Source organism: Amphiura filiformis, chromosome 2 (genome assembly GCF_039555335.1).
Source record: "Amphiura filiformis chromosome 2, Afil_fr2py, whole genome shotgun sequence".
NCBI lineage: Eukaryota > Metazoa > Echinodermata > Ophiuroidea > Amphilepidida > Amphiuridae > Amphiura > Amphiura filiformis.
Window position 1 is genome coordinate 6,227,937 of NC_092629.1, and position 16,191 is coordinate 6,244,127.

At 34.1% G+C, this 16,191-nt stretch overlaps 1 protein-coding gene across 1 annotated transcript in view; it reads right to left on the reverse strand.

The window, feature by feature from the left end:
* LOC140137948 (uncharacterized) overlaps positions 1-16,191 on the reverse strand; it is a 90,816-nt gene that overhangs the window by 38,007 nt on the left and 36,618 nt on the right. Inside the window, exons 3-4 of the mRNA XM_072159762.1 lie at positions 2,753-3,037; positions 389-508 (exon numbers count right to left, since the gene is read on the reverse strand). Coding sequence (XP_072015863.1) covers positions 389-508; positions 2,753-3,037 — 405 coding nt within the window. The remainder of the gene's footprint in view (positions 1-388; positions 509-2,752; positions 3,038-16,191) is intronic.

Consider the following 16,191-nt stretch of genomic DNA (forward strand, 5'->3'; position numbering starts at 1 on the left):
ATCGTTATGATCAGATCAATACTTTGGTATGGTTTATAGCAAAATCTGAACTTTTTAAACCTGCTCCTGTATGACATGACCTAAACTCTTTCCTGAGCAAAGTGCATTTTACCACCAACGTTTGTCCTATACTTTTAGCCCAGTTTATGATATTAGAAGTGATTCTGCACGTGATGTCGCATCCTTCTTAACTACATCGCAAGTCGAGTGGATTCGAAATTAAACTAAACTTTGGGCAACCTCATTCCAGGATCCGTATCCACTTCCGCTGCGCTGCGCTGCGCACGGAAAATGTCACCGGGATACTGGTTTAATGCCTGTGGTTATTATTATTTTCTTTATTTAATCGTCTGCAATCTGACCTTTACGTATTAGTGAAAACCCTTACCTATCATAACAGGATCAACTGTCAACCCGTCTGGGTCATTGGTGATTTCAATTCCTATGGTTGTAGCAGCACCCCCTTCTGTTGCTACGTAAGCGGGTTCAGGAAATGAAACGCAAGGCACTATAAACAAACAAAAACAACCAAATATTAATGTATATATTTTTAATGGAATGAAGTATATGTATTTATTTGCAAATATATATTATTAATCGAGTTTCAGATACAATGGTGAAAAGAGAGACAGGTAGTTAGCTATCTGCAACTTACATCCTACAAAGGAAAATGAGTTGTGCATACATGTATCTGATCTTAATCGCTGGCCAAGGGGGATTCAACATTTGTTTTTTCGCGATTGTTCATTTTTTAACGCGCAGATGTGTCTTTTTATTTAGATAATTTCTCCAAATCAGTTATCTAATTACGAAAAAAAAAACATTCGCATGATGCGCTAATGGGAAATGAGGCTGCGTAAAAAATAAGTATTAATTTAGGCCGCATATAGTTGTTTTGGTCCTCGTCGGGTGGATTTTCTACACTTTAATTGTATATGATCAAATATGAATTAAACATAAAACATGCTGCCATTTCTGATTATGTGGGTTGATATGAATGTAAATAAATATATGAATACTAAGGGATTGTGCCATAACTATCTGTTCTAACGGGGTGATTTCAAATGACCTTCCAAAAATACTTGCCCCCCCAATCAAATGAACTTCCAAAATACTTGCCTCCACCCCCCACCCCGTCAACTGTGCGTTAATTAGTTTAACCCATCTCTTCCCTTGGGCTCCAATGAGGGTAAAAATTAGGGTAATAAAGACACGCGGTTATTTCTGATTATGTGATTGATGAAATAAATATAAATGGTAACTAATTCAGTTATCCCTATAGCTTCCTTGTGATGACCATTATAGTTGTTATCGTACGAACACGTATGAAAGAATCAGTGCCTATACTCTTTAAAATATAAGAGGATGGAAGTTCGGAAATCATTAAAATATATTTTTATTATCATGTTAATTATATATGTTGATTCCTTTTACGTTCAAGAGTGCTCGCTGAGGGGCTAAAATCAACAACTGTAAAAGAAGTTATAATTGACCCACTTTTAGTGTTACCCCGCATTATGCAGTTACTGTCCGTTTTTCCTATTCAGTGCACACACAGCGCTCCAATTTATGATTGACCTCTAGCTCACTCACTGTACTGTAGGTACTAGTATAGGCAATAGACTAGTTAGTGGGCTGGTGGGAAAACCCTTCACCCAATAATAAACATAGAGGCTCACGTGTGAATTATAATGTTCATCCTTAACATACTACAATTTGAAGTAAAAAATGTCACGGAAAAGCTGTTGTCGAGGTGTTTTTCCGAAGAGAGTCTTCCAAAATTTCATAACAGTCGGACGTGTAATTTCAATGGCAAATTGTGCTTAACAGCTCACTCGAGATAGCTCCAACTTCGAACGAGCACCATCGTGTGATCGGTTTTATCAATTTTCGCCACAGAAGCTGTAAATAAACTTCAATTCTTTCCCTCTATGGTCATCTAAAAATGATTAAAATGCGATTTTGGGAAGATTGTTGTCGAGCCCTCCCAAATATGGAGTTCTGACTGCCCGATAGTGAGCTAAAAATGGAAAACCTTTTTCCAAACCGTGTTAAGTCTAAAACCAAATGTTTCTCATTTACTTGTGTGATACGATCACAATAACTGTGTCAAGTTTGACATGAGTTGTACCATCAACATGGCTGGATAACTGTATGCATACTATTGTTCTCATTTCGGGAACAAAGGCCACGCCAGTATTGTTACTGTGCGTTTGCTTTGTAATGGTGCATCCAACTGAAATTATAATACCTATTTCATCACAGCACATGCAATATCGCACAGGTAAATCAGAAACATATGTTTATGGATTTAACCAGGGATATGAGACACATCCCTGATTTAACATAGTTGAGTTGTTTTCAATGAGGTTTATCTTGGTGTAATGGGGGTTTAAGTCCTGCAAAGGTCGTGGTGAATTCTGCTGTAGACATGACTGCATAATGGTCCGATGAATAGGGCTAATTATGGGGGCATCCTTTGCACTCACTTTAGCAAGAAAAAAGTCCAACCACCTTACCCGACCCAGGAACAGTGGCACATGGTCATATGGGTGCGGGGAGGCCTGAAGGTGGTCGAATATGATGACTCCCGCTACGCCACTGCTCAAGAGCGAGGGGGATTGAAGCAAGTACCCTTCCTCCTTATATAATAGAAGTGTATTATGTTTCAGATCGACTGTTTATAGTTCCACTGCCACATAATAGAAAAGACAGTGGAATAAGAAGATATTGAGGAAAATGGGTCACGTACGGTCATCGTTGGTAATGTGAATGAGAACACGACACTCCAGTGTAGTCGGATCCATACACTCTGTAGCTGGCGTTCCGTCGGGATTGGTGAATTCAGCAGCCACAATAAACTCTTCCGTTGGTTCAATCTCCGTGTCATCAATGATTGGAATAATTAACAATCTTTTGTACGTATCAGCCGCGGCACTTGGGATAGGTATCGTTTCCCAAGTAGGTATGTAGTCTGCTCCTTGAGTGGCTGCTGTTATAGGTGCTGTTGGAGCTGTACTAACAGCTGTGGCTACGTCTGAAGAAAAAAAGTATTTGTTCCCTCCAAAAATTAATTTCATAAGGGTCATTGGAAGCAGCACATACGATTAACATTTATTATTATTAATAATAATAATAATAATAATAATAATAATAATAATAATAATAATAACAATAATAGTAATAGTAATAGTAATAATAATAATAATAATAATAATAATAATAATAATAATAATAATAATAATTGTAGTAGTAATAATAATAATAATAATAATAATAATAATAATAATTGTAATAATAACTTTTAACCCCATAATTTCCATCATTCATTCATTCATTCATTCATTCATTCATATCTTATTTCATCAACATCAAATTACAAGTGACACTAGCAGCTCAACAAAGTAATGATATTAAATGCAAACAAAAATCAATGGTATAATTAAATATCAATATAAAAGCAGTAACAATTAAATCAATAAAAACCGAGAATAACAATATTATGTATGATTGAAATGTATAATGATATTATGAGGACTACGGGACTCTTGAGACGTCTTAAAACATTTCTTGACGTTCGCACTCTTAATGTGTTATAACAGTACGACAGCAACTTCGTGACCTCTTTTGTTCGACAGAAAATGTATACGGGTTGGTGAACACGAGTTACGTAACGCAATGTTGAAATTTTAGCCGGCAAACACGTTTTATCAAAATAGCTCCAGAAATGGAAGACACGGGTCGTATATTGCTCCATTTATGTACCCTAACCACAGATAAGATATCAAACATTGTGTACAGCAACAAATAACTTGTAAAAGTTGAATTAAATGGAAAATAAAGAAGCTTGAACATGTCCAAAGTAGCTCGGAAAAAGAGAAAAATTGCATGTCACGAACACAAAAATGTTCATATCATCAAGCAAGAAAAAGCGCCGGAATCAAAAATGGGTGTCATGTTATAGAATAACTAAAGTGAGCTTGCCTGAAAATTTCATCAATTTTGGTTGGGGTATATTCCGAGTCGTATATTGAACATGTTGAAATGTTTATCTTTGTGCGTGACTACTGTCACGCGATATATTGTAAGGCCAATGTTTTTCCTGCAAAGAAACTTGCATTGTCAATTGTTCATTGTTGGTTATTTATCTTGAAAATAATACTCCCAACGTTTAAACAATTTTAAAGTCAGCATAAAGGTTTGTGTTACATTATTTGGAAGGTGTTAATTCATTCCAGAAATAGAATATACGAGTGAGCCATGAGTGGGAATAACATTGCTATTATTACCGTATCTATCAAATCACTGGTATGGCTTGGTGGTAAATACCGGGGGTAATTTAAATATGTGGAAGTTCGATCTTGGTTCGAACCCCGCTAGCACCTCTCTTTGATTTTTGATTTTATTTTAACTAATTTTTTTTAAATCCTAGTTTTCATATTTTTATTAAATTTGAAGTTCTGTAATTCCAAAAATTATAACAATATTTATAATATTAATAAATAACTGTCAGGAAGGTTTTCACATTAGGCCTACATTTGAAGCAGGAGTAGCGAGATAAAAATGAAAGAAATTAACACCTAATAATCTTGACCGCTTAACTGTGGTGTTCTATAATGGGGGATTTATTACTTATAATCTTTATTCAGGGTAGGCCCGAATCAGCTAACCGCTTGTCTTACCCGGGGCCCTGCAATAATACATATACAAATTTAAAACAACATAGCATAAAATATTTAACTTCAACCACCATATCAACATAACATATCAACCATATTATAACAACAATATAATAAACTCAATACAGTGAGGCAACCTGCATAAGCACCACACAAAATATTAATTAGTGCTGTTTAAAGTGATGTCTCTTATACATCTCCTTAAAAGAAAGCAAATTTAGAGAATTTCTAACACATAGATCAATATGGTTCCATACTTTAACACCACTATAACTAAAAGAATGTTTAAAACACTCGATATCATAACCATTATTGAGTGGTGGAAGAGCTAGCTGACCAGAAGTAGCTTGTCTAGTATTACGATCATGGTTATCACTTACAAAATTGAACTTCTTAGATAAGTACTGCGGTGCTAGATTATGCAGAGATTTATATACCATAAGTGCTTTAAAATACTGATTGCGGACTGAAAGCCGCTCCCATCTAAGTTCATTAAACATGTAATCCGAACGAGTGAAAAAGTCATCACCTAAAATAATTCGCGCACACCGTTTCTGTAATACATCAAGTTTAGCAGTGTCATTTTTAAAGCGACCATACCAAGCTATGTTACAGTAATCAAAATGTGGCTGGACTAAAGCTTTGTAAAGAACATTAAGAGTGTTTATATCCAAGTAAGGTTTTACACGACGTAAAAGAAAAAAAAAAAAAAAAACCTTTTGGATAACGTTCTTAACTTGCTTATGCCAATTCAATTCATTGTCAATTAAAACACCCAAACATTTCATATTATGTACACTTTCAAGTTCACAACCATTAATCATAACAGAAAAATCATTTCTTTGCACATTCTTAAGTTTAGCACCTGTACCGAGCAACATAATCTTAGTTTTGTCAGTGTTGAGAATTAATTTATTATTGTGCAACCACACCATAAGGGCGTCAATATCAGAACTTAATTTGTTAGAAATTACATCACACATATTATTGATAAAAATTATAAACAACAAAGGACCGAGTATACTGCCCTGAGGAACACCAGTATTGACAGCGAGTGACTCAGAAATGGACCCTTTAAAAGAAACTTGTTGCGTCCTATCCGTTAAATAGGACCTAAACCACTTAACAGTGTTCTCGGTAGAACCAATGCCGTGCAATTTGTGACCGTCCACGGCGAATGAGCCGTAAATTCCTCCCCCGGTCAATTTTGTTTTATTTCATGTTTAATAAATATACATCATAAGCTTTAAAATGGTATATCATTTGACTTCAAACGATACCCAAAAGCGGGGTTATAGTTTGTTAAACTTTGCTCCTTCAACGACATTGAATACGACATTCGTACACATTTTACGCTGTAACTCAGAATACAATTTAGGGAATTTACGGCTCATTTGTGCTGTACGGTCACAAATTTTATTTAACAAAATATTGTGATTGACCGTGTCGAAAGCCTTACGAAGATCTATAAAGGCGACTCCCCGGGGGGGCCACTGGTCATTGACAAGGGGGTATCATGCGTGGCCATGGAGTTTCAAAAAGCACCCTAAACAAGTATGTGCAACGACTGAAAATACACCCTAAATAAGTATAACAAGTGTAATATCCTACCCTAAACAAGTATTGGCGTTTTTTTACCCCTTAGCAAGTAAAACATATATTTTCGACACCCTAAGCAAGTAATAGGCCTACTAAGTTGAAGCTCCATTTTCATTGATTTCTTTAATAGTAGGCCTAACTCAGAATGGCTCTGCTACCAGGGCAGAATATGAGCTATTTTAAAATTACAAAATAAACGTTACATTATTTTAAGCTGATTTATAGTATCAGAGAGCCTAAGAGGGAATTAAATGAAAAGAAAATTTACAAAACTCTAACTAAGAAAAAACAACACGAAGAAAAGAAAATAGAGAAAAAGAAGTCAAGAAATGTGAAATTATATCATTTTTGTAGGCCCTATTAAAGTTTCGACAATTTATTCTCCATCCTCCAAATATTATTATAGACCTACAAATCATGTTTCAAAGTGAGACAAAAATCATAAAATAGTGGTCAGATTTTTTTTATGACCTAGGCCTTATTGCGAAAAGATGAAAAGTGCATAATATTAATAATTTATTTTAAAAGCTTAAAATGACAACAATTAAGGCCTACTTCTGGAAGGAATCGGATGAATAATAGTGGTATTATTTCATAAGTTGAATAAAGTATTAGGATGAAAATAAGTCGGTAAATAGCGACTGAGATGCATGGTGCTCAATCAGTTCAGCCAAGACTTGCAGGATTCGTGTATGACTGCAGAATTTGATACCAATCCAAAAACGTATTTTAATTCTGCACCATATCCATCTTACCTTTTAATATTCATTTGATGTTTTCACAATATATTCAAAAGTTTAAAATTTGTTTTTTAAATAAAATCAAGATCACTTATTGTGACAAAATTCTGACAAAAATATGATGCTTTTGACGATAATAACATGCATGTTTTTATTTATTTATTTTGTGGATAGGTCACAGGTCAACTCAATCAATCCTCTACCGTAGATATTTGTGGTTAAATAATTGTATACAACATGAAAATTTGCTTGAAAATCTTTATTTTTATCCATAATACAAGATAGAAAATTCAAATAATAGTAAAAATATTTTAAAATGAAATGAGAAACTTTGGACTTTATAAAGGAGAATTGAAACTCTTAAAATCAGAGTATACACGTGCTGTGCATGTACAATGTACTGCATGTGTACATCACCATTGAATGTTGTAGGGTCGTGCATGTAGCATTGAATGGGTTAATGGAAAAATATTAACAGGCCAGCTGGGCGAAGTCGGCAATCTTTATGGACTAAACAGAGAACTACACAGTCAAGTCTAGGGATAAACATGAAGGACATGAAACTTATGAAGGACTGGTGTCTGGACGGACCCTAAATACGTAAATCTGTTGTGAAAAAGATACCCTTTTTCTCTAATTTCCATGTTTTTGACACCCTATTCACGATACGTACGTACAGTGCCTGATCGTGAAAAATTGACCCTTTTTTCGTGATTTTTTTGCCACGCATGATACCCCCTTGTCAATGACCAGTGGCCCCCCCGGGGGCGACTCCAGTCAGTTTACCTGAGTTCATATTACCAAGCCAACCATCAATCATATCAGTGAGAGAAGTTTCAGTGGAGTGAAATGGTCTAAAACCTGATTGATGCTGATTAATTAGGTTATGCTCACTGAGATAAGAGTAAACATGCTTATGAACTGCCTTTTCAATTATCTTTAATTGAAATAAAATTAAATAAGACATCAAAGCTCTATCTGGAAAACGAACTTCTGCTGATTCCAATTAGGTGTAATCCGAGGTGTAAGTTGGACATTGTGTAAAAATGACAAATATGCAAAAATATTAGGTTTGAAATTCGTGCATCTCGTGATTTAATATGAATGCATAAAAGCTCATAAAATATGTTGTCGATAGGGGAGGGGTCTAGTCCAATTAAAAAATCGTGAAAATCTGTGTTGATGTTCCTTTATTTGATAGGCCTATATATAAAAATTACTTAAGTTTGACATGCTTTATTTGACATTATTTCATGAAAGCTACTGAACTTAAATGCAATTTTGTAGGATTAGGCCTAAATATGAAATACTTAGCAACAAGAAATAAATCATGAAAAAGGTGGGCCTTCAAGCTGCATTCATTAGGCCTATATAATTATTAAAGACAAAAGGGAGAGAAAAAAAAGAAAGAAAAACGAACTGAAAAATTCTAAGAATAACATGATGGGAATCGAACTCTCAACCTTCCGCACTGCAGACCTTCGCTCTGTCCACTAAGCCATCGCATCTTGTTCTTGCAACGGGTATTATGTTGCTATCTTATTTCTCGTTCAGCATGTTCAAGTATCTCACTCATCAACAGTCTTTTTAAAACTGCGTGTACTTCAGTTAAATGAGATGATACTACCTTCTTTGACGACTACAATATTTTGTTACACAATAGAGTATTTTGTATTAATAAAATATATAACAATAGACGTTTTTAATTGCTATATTGATCAATATAACATGCATAATAGACAGCGCCGGCTGTGATCCATTTCGTGAAGCATCGTGACACTTGCAACGTGCGCTTACGACACGAGAACTCAAAGAACACAATTTTTCAACCTACGACTAGGTTGTTCCACCGCTCATTTTCGCTGAAAATTTAATACAAGCTCTGGTTAATTAATGTTTATCATAACAGAAAAGCATTAGACCGGCGTTTCCTCCAAGCTGTAGATATAACCATTTTAGTGATCGTGACATGCATTTTCTCTCATTTTTAGGCTACTTCGCGCACCAAAAGCATTCATTTTTTCCACAATAATTCAACTTTTACACTTTATTCTTTGCCCTATACTCAAGTTTCATATCTTATCTATGGGCTCAATATGGAAAGGAAGGGAGGAACGACTCGTGTATTCCATTTTTTGATGTTTTCTGAAAACCCGTATTTGCCACCTGATTTTCAACATTGCGTTACATAACAGCAGAGGTCACGCCGGTAAAAATTACCGGAAGTGAGCTAAGTTGCTGTCGTACTGATAAGGCTCTTTATCCAACCGCAGTTCTACTATTTTAGTGTAGTACGGTTTGGTCGCTTCAATGAAGATGTACGTAAATTATGTGTTTTACAGAAGCGATGTGCTAGAATAATATTGCGTGCCAACTACCTTACGTCTTCTGATATAATGTTTCCTATAATAGGATGGGAATCACTTCCAAATCGGGCAATGTATTTCAAATCACTGTTAATGTCACTGTCTAAATGATATATCACCACAGTATCTTATCAACAGGTTTTCTTATGTGAATGAAAAGCATAATGTTAAGACAAGCTGCGTCCAATTTATTGGGTCTACCGCCTTGTACAAATGGTTATGACACTGGATACTTTAAACCATCTTTTTCGTACAGTGGGGTTGAGGTTTGGAATAAGCTGAGTAATGATGTAAGAAGTTCAACAAATGTGCAGACTTTCAAGCAAAGATTCAAGTCTTAAAATTTGGGCATGTACTTGTTAATGATGTGTTGTTAAGTGGAATATTTTCTTATTTCCTGCAGACGTGAAAGATGAAGGTCGGTCGCCATCAATAATATTTTGGGACATTAAGAGGTTCTAATAACACTTTCCAATCACGACACTAGAAAAATCTCTGGAGCCCCCCGTAAAAAATATGACCACCCCCTAAAAATCGCTCCGAAATCACCTAAAATATGTTTTTAAAAGTATTTTTTTCATCGCTTTTACAGGATATACTGTAGGAAACTCCAATATTCGACAGGTCCCAAACAAATTGGTATTGAAAATACATATATTAGTTAATCTCCTCACAAATTTGCAGAAGCTAGCATTTTTTTAAAGGTTGATTTATTGTAAACTAAATATAACCATATTTTCAAAATGTCGAAAATGAAAAAAAAATGCAAATTTTTCCTAAGTTTGAACTTAAATATTAACTTTATTCAGGCTGATTTCGATATGACCTTTTTAGATAATTATTACCCATTCTTTGCCTGTAGAAAAATGCTTTCACTATTTCAAATTTATTATAAGGGGTCTTTAAAATATTGCATTTTACAAAAGTTCGCAAATCAACGAAATCAAAATGAGCATTTTAATATTGTATAATACTATTGAAAATCTACGGAAGCATATTAGTGCCAAAAAAAAAAAAAAAAAAAATTAGAAATATTATTGCGAATATTCGCAATAATTATTGCGAATATTCGCAATGTTATTGCGAATATTCGCAATGTTATTGCGAATATTCGCATATTATTGCGAATATTCGCAATAATTATTGCGAATATTCGCAATGTTATTGCGAATATTCGCAATGTTATTGCGAATATTCGCAATGTTATTGCGAATATTCGCAATAATTATTGCGAATATTCGCAATAATTATTGAGTATAAAACTATCGACAGTAGATAGCTGGTGCAAAGTGTGAACATAAGACTATCTAGAGTAGATAGTGTGTGAGTAAAACCTTTCTAAAGTAGATAGCAAAGTGTGAATAAAACTATCAACAGTAGATATCAGGTTATGAGTATGACAGTAGGCCTATATATAGCAGATATCAGTGGGTGGGAATAAAAGTATCTTCAGTAGATAGTAGGTGTGATTATAAAACTATCTAGAGTAGATAGCAAAGTATGAGTATAAAAGTATATTCAGAAGATAGCAGGGTATGAGTGTAAAACGAGCTAAAGTAGATGGCAGGGTGTGCGTATAAAAGAATCTTAAGTAGATGACAAGGTGTCCGTGTAAATATATCTACAGTAGACAGCAAAGCATGAGTATAAAAAACATGTAGAGTAGATAGCAGGGTGTGAGTACAAAACGTTCTAAAGTAGATTTCAAAGGGTGAATAAAACTCCCAACAAGTAAAAATCGGGGTGTGAGTATTTATAGTAGATATTAGAGTTTGAGAATAAAAGTATCTTCAGTAGTAGGCTGTGAGTATAAAAGTATCTTCAGTATATTAGAGGACGTAATTATAAAACTATCTAGAGTAGATAGCAAAGTTTGAGTATTAATGTATCTTCAGTAGATAGCAGGGTATGAGTGTAAAACGAGCTAAAGTAGATGACAGGGTATGCGTATTAAAGAATCTGATGTAGATGACATATCTAGAGTAGATATCAGGGTTTGAGAATAAAAGTATCTTCAGTAGATTGCAACATGCAAGTATAAAACTATCTTCAGTAGGTAATAAAGTGTGAGTATCAAACTATCTATAAAGTTATAGAACCGTGACGCCGAAGCATGAAACACCGATTGCATTAATAAGTAGGCCTACATAATCAAACTGGTGGTGTGATTATTGCGAATATTCGCAATAATTATTGCGAATATTCGCATATTATTGCGAATATTCGCAATAATTATTGCGAATATTCGCAATGTTATTGCGAATATTCGCAATATTATTGCGAATATTCGCAATAATTATTGCGAATATTCGCAATAATTATTGCGAATATTCGCAATGTTATTGCGAATATTCGCAATGTTATTGCGAATATTCGCAATAATTATTGCGAATATTTGCAATAATTATTGAGTATAAAACTATCGACAGTAGATAGCTGGTGCAAAGTGTGAACATAAAACTATCTAGAGTAGATAATGTGTGAGTAAAAACCTTTCTAAAGTAGATAGCAAAGTGTGAATAAAACTATCAACAGTAGATATCAGGTTATGAGTATGACAGTAGGCCTATATATAGCAGATATCAGTGTGTGGGAATAAAAGTATCTTCAGTAGATAGTAGGTGTGATTATTAAACTATCTAGAGTAGATAGCAAAGTGTGAGTATAAAAGTATATTCAGAAGATAGCAGGGTATGAGTGTAAAACGAGCTAAAGTAGATGGCAGGGTGTGCGTATAAAAGAATCTTAAGTAGATGACAAGGTGTCCGTGTAAATATATCTACAGTAGACAGCAAAGCATGAGTATAAAAATATGTAGAGTAGATAGCAGGGTGTGAGTACAAAACGTTCTAAAGTAGATTTCAAAGGGTGAATAAAACTCCCAACAAGTAAAAATCGGGGTGTGAGTATTTATAGTAGATATTAGAGTTTGAGAATAAAAGTATCTTCAGTAGTAGGCTGTGAGTATAAAAAGTATCTTCAGTAGATTAGAGGACGTAATTATAAAACTATCTAGAGTAGATAGCAAAGTTTGAGTATAAATGTATCTTCAGTAGATAGCAGGGTATGAGTGTAAAACGAGCTAAAGTAGATGACAGGGTATGCGTATTAAAGAATCTGATGTAGATGACATATCTAGAGTAGATATCAGGGTTTGAGAATAAAAGTATCTTCAGTAGATTGCAACATGCAAGTATAAAACTATCTTCAGTAGGTAATAAAGTGTGAGTATCAAACTATCTATAAAGTTATAGAACCGTGACGCCGAAGCATGAAACACCGATTGCATTAATAAGTAGGCCTACATAATCAAACTGGTGGTGTGATTATTGTGAATATTCGCAATAATTATTGCGAATATTCGCAATGTTATTGCGAATATTCGCATGTTATTGCGAATATTCGCAATAATTATTGCGAATATTCGCAATAATTATTGCGAATATTCGCAATAATTATTGAGTATAAAACTATCGACAGTAGATAGCTGGTGCAAAGTGTGAACATAAAACTATCTAGAGTAGATAGGGTGTGAGTAAAAACCTTTCTAAAGTAGATAGCAAAGTGTGAATAAAACTATCAACAGTAGATATCAGGTTATGAGTATGACAGTAGGCCTATATATAGCAGATATCAGTGTGTGGGAATAAAAGTATCTTCAGTAGATAGTAGGTGTGATTATTAAACTATCTAGAGTAGATAGCAAAGTGTGAGTATAAAAGTATATTCAGAAGATAGCAGGGTATGAGTGTAAAACGAGCTAAAGTAGATGGCAGGGTGTGCGAATAAAAGAATCTTAAGTAGATGACAAGGTGTCCGTGTAAATATATCTACAGTAGACAGCAAAGCATGAGTATAAAAATATGTAGAGTAGATAGCAGGGTGTGAGTACAAAACGTTCTAAAGTAGATTTCAAAGGGTGAATAAAACTCCCAACAAGTAAAAATCGGGGTGTGAGTATTTATAGTAGATATTAGAGTTTGAGAATAAAAGTATCTTCAGTAGTAGGCTGTGAGTATAAAAGTATCTTCAGTAGATTAGAGGACGTAATTATAAAACTATCTAGAGTAGATAGCAAAGTTTGAGTATTAATGTATCTTCAGTAATAGCAGGGTATGAGTGTAAAACGAGCTAAAGTAGATGACAGGGTATGCGTATTAAAGAATCTGATGTAGATGACATATCTAGAGTAGATATCAGGGTTTGAGAATAAAAGTATCTTCAGTAGATTGCAACATGCAAGTATAAAACTATCTTCAGTAGGTAATAAAGTGTGAGTATCAAACTATCTATAAAGTTATAGAACCGTGACGCCGAAGCATGAAACACCGATTGCATTAATAAGTAGGCCTACATAATCAAACTGGTGGTGTGATTATTGCGAATATTCGCAATAATTATTGCGAATATTCGCAATATTATTGCGAATATTCGCAATAATTATTGCGAATATTCGCAATGTTATTGCGAATATTCGCAATGTTATTGCGAATATTCGCAATGTTATTGCGAATGCGAATATTCGAATATTAATTATTGCGAATATTCGCAATGTTATTGCGAATATTCGCAATGTTATTGCGAATATTCGCAATAATTATTGCGAATATTCGCACAATTATTGCGAATATTCGCAATGTTATTGCGAATATTCGCAATGTTATTATTGCGAATATTCGCAATAATTATTGAGTATAAAACTATCGACAGTAGATAGCTGGTGCAAAGTGTGAACATAACACTATCTAGAGTAGATAATGTGTGAGTAAAAACCTTTCTAAAGTAGATAGCAAAGTGTGAATAAAACTATCAACAGTAGATATCAGGTTATGAGTATGACAGTAGGCCTATATATAGCAGATATCAGTGTGTGGGAATAAAAGTATCTTCAGTAGATAGTAGGTGTGATTATTAAACTATCTAGAGTAGATAGCAAAGTGTGAGTATAAAAGTATATTCAGAAGATAGCAGGGTATGAGTGTAAAACGAGCTAAAGTAGATGGCAGGGTAAAAGTGAATAAAAGAATCTTAAGTAGATGACAAGGTGTCCGTGTAAATATATCTACAGTAGACAGCAAAGCATGAGTATAAAAATATGTAGAGTAGATAGCAGGGTGTGAGTACAAAACGTTCTAAAGTAGATTTCAAAGGGTGAATAAAACTCCCAACAAGTAAAAATCGGGGTGTGAGTATTTATAGTAGATATTAGAGTTTGAGAATAAAAGTATCTTCAGTAGTAGGCTGTGAGTATACAAGTATCTTCAGTAGATTAGAGGACGTAATTATAAAACTATCTAGAGTAGATAGCAAAGTTTGAGTATTAATGTATCTTCAGTAGATAGCAGGGTATGAGTGTAAAACGAGCTAAAGTAGATGACAGGGTATGCGTATTAAAGAATCTGATGTAGATGACATATCTAGAGTAGATATCAGGGTTTGAGAATAAAAGTATCTTCAGTAGATTGCAACATGCAAGTATAAAACTATCTTCAGTAGGTAATAAAGTGTGAGTATCAAACTATCTATAAAGTTATAGAACCGTGACGCCGAAGCATGAAACACCGATTGCATTAATAAGTAGGCCTACATAATCAAACTGCTGGTAAGATTATTGCGAATATTCGTAATAATTATTGCGAATATTCGCAATGTTATTGCGAATATTCGCAATGTTATTGCGAATATTCGCAATAATTATTGCGAATATTCGCAATAATTATTGAGTATAAAACTATCGACAGTAGATAGCTGGTGCGAAGTGTGAACATAAAACTATCTAGAGTAGATAATGTGTGAGTAAAACCTTTCTAAAGTAGATAGCAAAGTGTGAATAAAACTATCAACAGTAGATATCAGGTTATGAGTATGACAGTAGGCCTATATATAGCAGATATCAGTGTGTGGGAATAAAAGTATCTTCAGTAGATAGTAGGTGTGATTATTAAACTATCTAGAGTAGATAGCAAAGTGTGAGTATAAAACGTTCCAAAGTAGATTTCAAAGGGTGAATAAAAACTCCCAAGTAAAAATCGGGGTGTGAGTATTTATAGTAGATATTAGAGTTTGAGAATAAGAGTATCTTCAGTAGTAGGCTGTGAGTATAAAAGTATCTTCAGTAGATTAGAGGACGTAATTATAAAACTATCTAGAGTAGATAGCAAAGTTTGAGTATTAATGTATCTTCAGTAGATAGCAGGGTATGAGTGTAAAACGAGCTAAAGTAGATGGCAGGGTATGCGTATCAAAGAATCTGATGTAGATGACATATCTAGAGTAGATATCAGGGTTTGAGAATAAAAGTATCTTCAGTAGATTGCAACATGCAAGTATAAAACTATCTTCAGTAGGTAATAAAGTGTGAGTATCAAACTATCTATAAAGTTATAGAACCGTGACGCCGACGAGCATGAAACACCGATTGCATTAATAAGTAGGCCTACATAATCAAACTGGTGGTGTGATTATTGCGAATATTCGCAATAATTATTGCGAATATTCGCAATAATTATTGCGAATATTCAATGCAATGTTATTGCGAATATTCGCAATATTATTGCGAATATTCGCAATATTATTGCGAATATTCGCAATGTTATTGCGAATATTCGCAATGTTATTGCGAATATTCGCAATGTTATTGCGAATATTCGCAATATTATTGCGAATATTCGCATGTTATTGCGAATATTCGCAATGTTATTGCGAATATTCGCAACAATTATTGCGAATATTCGCAATAATTATTGAGTATAAAACTATCGACAGTAGATAGCTGGTGCAAAATGTGAACATAAAACTATCTACAGT